General features: G+C 24.8%; 1 protein-coding gene across 3 annotated transcripts in view; it reads left to right on the top strand.

The window, feature by feature from the left end:
- Positions 1 to 4,778: 4,778 nt before the first annotated feature.
- The window catches only part of LOC122853235 (probable nuclear hormone receptor HR3), a 50,269-nt gene continuing 44,444 nt past the window's right edge, over positions 4,779 to 10,603 (top strand). For 2 of the 3 annotated variants that reach the window (XM_044153582.1, XM_044153578.1), the window contains exon 1: positions 6,387 to 7,176. In XM_044153582.1, the coding sequence (XP_044009517.1) occupies positions 6,948 to 7,176 (229 nt within the window). In that variant the 5' untranslated portion in view covers positions 6,387 to 6,947. Of the gene's footprint in view, positions 5,138 to 6,381; positions 7,177 to 10,603 lie in introns of those variants that run through there. The other variant, XM_044153580.1, reaches the window with a different exon arrangement.

Raw genomic sequence — 10,603 nt, 5'->3', positions numbered from 1 at the left:
AGTTTATAAGCAAGTATTGAGATTTGTACAAAGAGTGTCCTTGCGCGTGTTACGTTACTTATTTTTTTTTATTTTTTACAAGGGGCGTTATCGCGGCTATCGTAACGCGCCATGGCCAAAGAGAGAAAGAAAAAAAAAAAAATAAAATATAAATACAAATTGAGAGTTATTATAAAAAGTTGTAGTCATCAAAGAGCTGAGAGTTCAAAGTCACGGTCCTTGAAACGTGACCAACGTAATGTATGTATATTGTACAGATAAGACAAAATAATACGCGTGAGTTCAACGAGCCATCGAAATTAAAAAATTGCATATTACATAGACATGTTTATTTTTTTTTTAGAATATTTATTATATCGTATTTCCATAGCTAATGATTTTATTAATGCTTATGCATCAAGTTAATATCATATTTATAAAATATGCATATTTAAAAAAATCAATTTAATTATTATTTTTTTATATGAAAATAAATATTGCTGATGATATTTTGAAATTTGATATTTTAAAAAGAATTTTTAACGTCATTATGATGAAATACACAGAGAGACCAAGTCAAAGTCAAAAGAGGCTTGGCAGGACAATGACCTTCCAACTCTTGGTACCACACGTGGTTTTTTATATACCTGATGAGGGGAATGCTTCCCTTTTAAAAAAAAAAATTTTAACTATTTTTTTTTATGGATTTTTGACCCTTCTCACATGTATGTTCTATCTTTATTATTTTTAGATTTTATATATAAGTGTATAGGTGGATATATTGATAAAAATAAACTTGATAAATTTTTTATTTATTTATAATGATGTGATGTAATTTTGTCTTGGATATTTTTATAATCGAAATTATGTATTAAGGAATTATTTTATGTACAGTTATACTTGAATATATTTAAGAAAAATTGAAAATGAAAATTTTTTTTCTAATGAAAATGAATGGAATGCTATGGTCTGTTTTGATACAGACAAATTTACTTTTTTTTTTTTTTTTTAATTTAAACTGTAAAATTATATCGATAAAGAGTTGAAGTCTATCTTGATTTTATATTACGAAACTTTATGGGCTATTGATGAGTCAGGTAAAATATAGATTTGAATTTTTTTTTTTTTTTTTTTTTATGAATTTAAAATTCAATGCTTTGACCTTGAGCATGAAGATTAATTATGTCGTGATATAATATCGATGAAATTTGTATTCCATTTTCAAACAGGAAAAGAAAAAGTTTTATAAACAGAGAAACTATGAGGAAGATTAAAAGAAAAAAGTGTTTTACATATTTACACTTAGTAAATGCGGAAACTTTTTACGTATTTTAAAATTAATCACCTCGCCTCATCGAAATCTCATTGAATTTCGATTTTTAAATTTCTACAAATGACTCGATAGAAATTATATCAAATAAATTTTTTACCATCAAAATTTTTTTACTAAACAAATAATTTTATATGTCAATTTACAGAGAATATCTTGGCAACTCAATATCCACTATTCAAACACTCATGTCAAAAAACTACATAGAAAAAACGCCTCATTACTAAGAAAAAAAAATATATTTCTATCAAATTTCGCCGCGAGTAAACAGTCCTTTTTTTTTTTCAAACAAATCTATGTTCAAAGAACAAATATTAGCAATAACAAATAATCATTAAATACTCAATAATAATAATAATAAATAATTGTTAATAAATTTTTAAAAAATTCATCAACAAAATTTATTAACGTTTTCGAAAAATCTTGATTTTTTTTTTATATATAGAGCAATTGCTCTTTAAAAAAATTTACCACGAAGCTAACGCAATTTTTTTAGACAACAATTATCATTGTTTATAAATTTCACATGTTTTTATAATTTTCATTATACTATTTACTAATTCACATGAAAAAAATTTAATCTAACGCGTTGACAATATCATATTATGACTTAAAAATTTTAATTACATATATTTGTTAGTCTTTCATATTATTTACCATGAATTATCTAATATGTAGGTAAATTAACTAGTCCCTTATCTCCCACTTATTTTCATTCTCAGTATAACTGTCGTATTTTTTTATTATTATTATATATACATTCACAGCAACAGCCAAGTCGTGACGTAACCATCGTCTTTATTACGGTACATTCGCCGACGAGCCTACATTACGTGATCACCTCGACATGCACATCCTACATACTTCCCTTTAATTTTGAATATACTTTTTTTTAATTCAAAAACTTCATTATAATAAAAACAACAATAATAATATACTTTTAAATTAATTTTTTCATTTTTATATTGTTTTTTTCTACCCCAAAATTCAAAAAAAATATTCATTTTTTTTTTTTTATAAATTTTTATAATATACATACTTTTAATATAAATAAACAAAAAAAAATAATTTATTGTTAATTTTTATTTATTGTTTTTTATATTAGACAGTGTAATCTATTATTATTAATTTTTTTTTTCTTGTTTGAAAGGTTTTTTTTTTAGGAGGAATTGTAGTGTTAAGTAAAAAATTACATAAAACATTTATGTATATTTTTTTTTGTGTAACATGCGTGGGTCTATTGACTATTGTATAAATGTTATAAATATTTTTTTTATTTATGTATATATATCTAATATATATATTATATATTAGAGTGTATATATACATTATAAATTTCTTGTTATTTTCTCATTCTCATTCTCAGTGAAGTTTTATATTTACAGTTAAATTTACCGTTTTAGATGTTGTATATACACCGTCAAAGACAAGAGTGTCGTTGTATATCGTATCGATAAAATTATGCGGAATTCATGTGACCAGTTGAAGAGTCGATGAATTTACTGTTTCCACAAGTATAATGAGATAAAACAAGCAAAAATAATATAATAAATAATAATAAAGTTTAAATATACAAAAAAATTGTAAAATTAAATTTTTTTTTTTTCTCTTTTTTTCATTTCAATTGATAAATTATATATATAACGGATAATTTTTAATTTTTTTATATAATTATATTTATTAAAACATTGTTATTATTTTATTTTATTTTTCATTTAATTAGCTTCAATTCATTTATCATTTTAATGTAAAATTTGTAAATCAAGTAAATAATATTATGTAATTTTTTTTTCTTTTTTTTTTTTATTATTATTATTTTATTATCTCAACAGTTGACAGTATCATGAAATTTACCGTTTCTAGAGAAAGTTAAATAATCGTTGCTTTAAAAAAATAGATAAAGATCTGAGAATGTTTATTTTTTATTTCATAGATTGAGAGAGAGAAAAAGTTTAAACCGTTATGTTCGTTTGACTGAAGTAACTTTCTTTCTATTCGTCGAAATAACTCATGCGGGTTTTTTTTCTTTTTAATTTTTATTGTCATTAATGAGTCATTATTATATTTTTTTTTCTTTTCATGAACATATAAAGAATGAACTTGAAGAATTCAAGTGCGTATGTGTTTTGTAAGAGATTCATTTTATGTCAATCAATCAATGTAAAATCAGTGACGTATTTTATTTGATGGAGTATTTAAAAATTAACATTTATTAATAAATTTTTTTTTAAATTAACAATAATTCATTAACTCAACTATTGATATTATTTTTTTTTAAATCCAACTGTTTTTCTGGAAGTTGTTTCAAGTTCTAGCCGTTGGCGCTGAGAAACTTGAAATACAGTTTTTTTTTTCTTTTTTTCTTTGCTAAGATTGTTTATAAAAATTTAATTATACAACTGACAAAATATTAATGAATTAAATAAAATAGTATTTTAGTTTTTCTTTAAAAAAAAAAAAATTGTTTAATCAATTTAATGATGTTTTTTCAAGGCATGCGCAAATTGCTGTCATTGCGATTTTTAAATACGTCGCCTCCTCGTGGCCGCACTCGTGAACACTGCGAGCTTTTTGTTGCAAGGGTTTGTGAATCTGTGATAAACATATATATACACACAAAACTAGGCTCCACTATGTCTGTATATTTTTCTTCTTGCGGATCGAAGGGGTGATACACCCTCCTCGTTGCTACAAAATTCAACTTTGCGCAGACTCTATTTAATTCTCCAAAAGAACGCTTTACACTAACGATTTTGCGATATGCAACTTCACTACGTCAATGCATCCATAAAAAAAAAAAAAATAAAATACATAAAATAAAAGTTAAAAAATGCGCTTGCCCGACATTTTATTTATAATATTTTTTCTTTCATTATATTTAAATAATAAATCAATGATGTTTTACAAATAAAATAATTATCATTCATCATGTATTTTTCTTCTTTTTTTTTCAATATTTAAATTATAATTTCATGAATATATAGAGGTAATTTAACAGTACATGTACAGTAAATAATTGTACATGTAAATTTATAAAATAATAATAAATTTTTAAGCTTTTAAGCATACGAATAAATATTTTCAAGAATTTTTAATTTAACAACTATGTTGTACTCGTGTACTCTCACTTTCTGTTTAGCAATTTTGTGACTTAATTTACTTGCCCTTCCCTTTGTTTATCGACTCGTCTTTGTCTACCTCCTCATTGTTCTCTATTTTTTTTTTTGATAAATTCAACAATTAATTGTAAATTTTTCTTTTCAAAAAAATAAAAAAAGATTCAATAAAATTTTAGGATAATATTTTATTATATATACTGTCTAATAATAAAATAATAAATATATTTATTTTAGGGGTTGTTTGCCTGGTTGTTTAGCTCCCTGATTCATTCAAGCTGCCATCTAGCGTTTTACCCTGTAAACATAACCTTGGCTACTTACAACCCGCAAGTGCAAGCTCTTGATATGACAAAACGTCAGTTCCGCTTGCAGTGTATTAATTTGTGTAAAATTATTTATTAATTTCATTATCATTATACGTAATTATATTATTGATTATTTTTAAAAACAGTGTTATTGTGAATGAGTTTATTTAGTATGATATTTATTTTATAAAAATATATGGTTTATAAAATACGGGCGGAACACCCAGTGACTTTTACGAGAGGCCATTGTGGCAAGTTTCGATGTCGTATACACATTGTTGTTTTTATTTTAATTTATTATTTACTCAAGTCAAACATAATTCTCAAAGTTATCTGTGAATTTATGAAAAAGCTCAAAAGCTCAAAAGTGTTTTTTTGTAAATTAAATATCTAAGTAGTTACTGGTAATAAATTTTATTTCATTTATTTATTTTGTTTCATTTTGTAAATAAAAAAATTAAATAGAAAAAAAAAAAAACGTCGATCAACCTTGAGCAAACGAGTGAGGTGAAAGACAATATTATTGGTCACGAGGCATTAAGACACATGCAATTGTAAACGTCAAAAAAATTATATGGAAAATAATTATAAATGGAAATTATTATATAAAAATATAAATAATAATATATATATATTTTTATGATTTTTAGTGGTGAATTAATGAGCCATAATAATTGATTATAAAATTGAAATATTTTCTTTGTTTTCCCCCGAGTCATTTTGTTGGAAAAATTAAATAGAAAAAAAAATCGAATAAAGTTTTGACCTCGGTTCTCGTGAAATTCCCTGAAATCAATAATATCAACTTTTTTTTATTATTATTTCATAATTTTTATATGTTTATTTGCAAGTGTACATTATTGTAATTTAAGTGTCAATATTTTTTTTTTCTTTACAACCATCAATTTTAGTGTAATAATATTTTAACAAAATTTTTTAATAAATAAATTTCATGTTAGAGCAAAAAAAAAAAGTCCATTTAAAAATAATAAAATTGTGAATATAAATATAAATTTGTGATTAAATGAAATGAATAATAACATGCTGGGAAATTAAAGTGGAAAAATAAAAGAGATAGAAGGGCGGCGACGCAGATCAAGGGGCTTGAAGGGGCTTAATGCGGGTTGAAGAGAAAAACTAACGGTAACCCATCGAACAAAGTTGAGTTCATGAGTTTCTCAAGGTATATTGCTTATCATTTGGTAAAAAGCAAAAAAAAAAAAACCAAGCTTATATTCCAAGGGTTAAAATTTTTTTTACATTTGTAAATAATAATTTTGGTTCATGACCCTAGAAATATACAGCAAATAAGTCCCACTGACCTAATGACTTTCATGCACACTTTGGTGTTGCATTATTTTTATTCAATTTTTCTTTCTCTTTTTCATGGTTATGTTTAGTTTTATCTATCCTTTTCTTTGTGTATATTAAAGGCGTGCGCAAAACTCCCACCATAGAAGGTCGACTACCCATATATTTCTGTAACCCTGATCTTTTATTATTCCTTCACTGGCATAACGACCTATGATGAATCCTACTGGCTAAAAAATGACTCGGGGAAAAATCATAATTTGAATGAAAATAAAAATATATATATATATTTATTTGCAAATGATAAATTAATTATTTTATTTGTATTTATTTGTAGATTTTGTTTTTACTTTTTTTTTTAATGAAAAATTAATCTCAGTTAATCGAGATGACACGAGAACTGTATAGACTGGCCGGCGGTCTTTTAATAAGATCGTTTGAGTCATTGTGCGCATATAAAAATCGAGCATTTGACGCAAATAAAATCAATATACATTAACGATATGCCAAGCGTTGTAGATTAAACGTAAAGGCATCATAATAAAATTAATTAATGAAAATTCAAAACTATATATATAATAAATTAAATTGAAATAGAAAAAAATTTTATAGTTAATTTATATATAAATAATTAAAATAAATAGCTAATTATAAAGTTTAAAAAAAGCTTTAAAATAATATTAAAAGTAACTCTATTATAATTGAATTTTAAAAAAATTATAATAATTGATTTAAAGTGGTCAAAAATTTAAATAACAAGAGACGAAAACGTCAACAAATTGAAGATATTCAACGATTGATACAAATGTAATTAATTAATAAAAAAAAAACACGATAATCAGTGAGCAAATTTGATTGCTAAAAATAATCATCTGTAAATATTAAAAATAAAAATAAAGCAAGATGGCTGAAAGCGCGGAAATACCGGCAGTTATTATTGCGGAAAGTAGTCCACAACAACAAACATCACCGGCAACAACAGTTATAGGATCAGCATCACAAGCAACAGTAGCACCAGTTGTTACAACTCAACAACAACAACAACAACAAAATTCAACGTCAAACATAGCAACTCAACAACCACCGGATATAAGCAGTTCACAAGTTGCATCACCGCCAATCACAGGAACAGGTACAGTGTCGCATAAACAAAAGAAAAACAAACAAAAAACTTTTTTTTTTGTTGTTCAAAGAATTTTAATTTCAAGTTAAACGCTGTATATTATTTTAATTCAGTTACAACTAAATAGCATGTATATATTTTTGAAAGAAAAAAAATAAAAAAAAAAATTCGTTTGATCATGTGTGTGCACGTAATCGAGTATCACGATGCGCACGATGCAGTCGGGTCAAAGAACAAGGTTTAGACCGTTGGAATGGCAAGAACGAAGAGAGGCAAAAAAATAATAATAAATATATAAAAATATATAGAATAGTTTTGTAAAAAAGAATGAAGGGGGTTAGCGAAAGAGCGCGAAGGGAAAATATATATAAACGCACTTCTTTAGCGGATCTCTCGGTCAAGTAACGGGCCAACTACAGAGTACCGCTAACATCGAACACTCTGACGTGGTTACCGGACACCGTTATCTCATATATACTGGGATTACCCACGTGGTGTCTCACCATCCACGACCACCAAACGACGCAATCAAAACACGCTCACATCACACACATTCATGCTCACGATATAAATACTATTTTATATTTTTTCAAATATATTTATTATTATGTTATTTTATTATATTTATTTTTAATTAACTAAATTTGATTTTATTTATTTTTTTGTTAGATATTTTTTTTATTAATTATTAGTTATTAATGCATTTATTTTGTTGTTGTTTGTTGTTGGAAATTTTTGAGCTGGTACTTTTATTTTACTTGTGCGTTATGCTCTCACACTTGTTTTTATTTTTTATTTTATTTTTTAAACTTGGATTTATATTTATAAAACACCTCGGGGTGCTGAAGATGAGCCGTTTTAATTGCCGGAACGGTGAACGATGAGGCTTGTTTGGCTCTTGGGATTTACGGTATTCTCAGCCAGAAATGAACTAAATTTTAATTTTTTATTTTCCGTTAATGTAATTTTTTTTTTTAATTTAATTTAATTCATTTTTCATTGTGTTTATTACACATGTTTTTTTGAATATAAATATGTTCGCATGTTTAATGTCATGCGTATTGTCTTTATGTAATTTAATTTGAAAGAAAAAAAAATTATTACTTCACATGTCTGACTTGAGCTACGCTTATATCACTTGATATTTTAATTTGCAAAATTTTTTTTAGTTGTATTTTTTGGCACAGATGTCAACACTCGTCATATGTAAAATAACACACGTTTTAATTTTAAATGAAAATATATTTTTAAGGCGCATTTTCTTCCGGCTAAGAAAGGTCAAAGAGTTTTTTAAAAATTTTTTTTTTCTTTCTTTCTTTAGTAAATACGCTATTCAGGCAAACACACGTTTTGAACAAATATTCTATAAAAGAAAAGCAACGGTGCTTTTCAAAACAGTGTTTTACATGTGTAACTTATACACATGATAAAATTTTTAATGTTTGAATCATTTGTTATTTATTCATAGAGAACATTGTTAATTTTTAAATTTTCATATGAACATTATACATTTAAACGCAGTTAATCATTTTAGAATATTTTTTAAATAATATACGTTTTTATTTTATGACCCACTCGACACGTTATTGATTCGAAAAACTTTAAAAATTTTTATTTTAATACTCATTTTGTCTTTGTATGATTTTTCTTAAGTTATGTGCTAAATTTCACTGAGAACAAAACAAACAAACAATGAATATTTTCACGACAATATATAAAAAATTTTTACGACTGTGTAAAGATTTAATTTGCATTCATTATTCACATTTTTCAAAAGAGACTTAAATTCATTATCAACAAAAAAAATCAAGTGCTGGAAAAATATAACACTATAAATATGAATGATGAAATGATTATGGTTTTTATTAGCTGAAAAATTTCTTTTTTTATATTTAAAAATGTAATTTATATTTGATATAAAATCACATGTAATTTAAGGTGGCTATTTAAAATTTTTTAAAATATATTTTCCCTGCAAAAGTACAGAAATTATCAACAAATTATTTGACAAATAATTGGCTGTTTGTCAATTTTGTTGATTTTATTTTCTGTCAAATGTAATTTGTCTTTTTTTTTAAATGAAATGTGCTGGCAAACTTGTGATGTTGCGTGGCATACCACAGTAGGCCAATAGTTCGACGGCCTACAGCCTTGGCAAGGACGATTTTTACAAAATATCATCACTAGATGGCACTAGTATTTGTTAAAGTTGGAAAAATAATAAACAACTTAATCTGTCTTATCATCAAACTTTGGTCATACCGACAATTTCATATTAAATTGTCGGTATTTGCAAATAATGATATTACCGACATTTTCAAAAAATTATTTAACAACAAAATTAAATAATTAATGTAAAAATTAATCAACAATTTTATGATTTACCAATACGAATCATTTTAAATGTCCATAATTTTGTGAAATTTATAAAATTTAATTTACGGTTGACAAGGAGAGACAGGGAGAGACAAGGAGAGACAAGAAAATATTTCGAAAAAAAAATAAAAATATTAATAAAAAAAGAATAAAAATATTACCATTGTAATTATATAAAAATTATAATGAATTACTAAAATTACAATCATCTAAAAAGCTTTGTTTCCTATTTAAATTAATTAACAACAATTTTCTAAATTAGCATCCATAAATTATAACGAAAAAAAAAAAATAAAAAATATTAAATTTTTAAATATAATGACATTTTAATTTGATTATAAATTTGATGATTCAATATTTAAAGATTAATGATATCGAGCAGTTCCTGTTGTAAAACTTGTCCATAAAAACTATGGCTCTCAATCGTGGGAAATTTTTTATGAATAACCACCCTGACCAAGCCTTTCTTAAAATATTCATCAAACACTGCTCATACGTCAATAATAGAAATAAAAAAAAAAATTATAAATATATGATTGAACGAGTTGTTCTTTAACTTTTATAATGTCAATCGTTTATAAATATTTCTTAACAATTTTAATGTAGTTTTTTTTATTTTTTTACAATACTTCCTGTCGGATATTATAACAAATCGAAATCACCCGCACTTATCGCTCCACCGTTGTTGTTTTTTAGTATTTACCTGCAAACACTTTGCACACATGTTGTGCAGATAATTTTGTATAGATATATAAAAACCAAGTTAACGTAGTATTGCGAGAGACAATTCACATTACATCATTTTTCCCCACTGCTTTATTTTTTTTTCTATAACTTGTAGAAAAATTTTATACATCAAAGACTTTTGTAAGTCTAAAAAATCATCATAAAAATGCTAATGTAATACAAATATTTATACCCAAAAAAAAATATTTAAACAACCCTAAATATTATTAATTTAAAGAAATTAAAATTACTTAATTGTTTACATTTATTTTTTCAATTTTTTTTCTGGTAATTATTGTTGAATTGATATCATTTAATTTTATGGTTTATTATG

This window comes from Aphidius gifuensis, linkage group LG3 (assembly GCF_014905175.1).
Source record: "Aphidius gifuensis isolate YNYX2018 linkage group LG3, ASM1490517v1, whole genome shotgun sequence".
NCBI classification, from domain to species: domain Eukaryota; kingdom Metazoa; phylum Arthropoda; class Insecta; order Hymenoptera; family Braconidae; genus Aphidius; species Aphidius gifuensis.
Note: the sequence above shows the minus strand (reverse complement) of the source record. Positions and strands in the feature narration are given on the sequence as shown.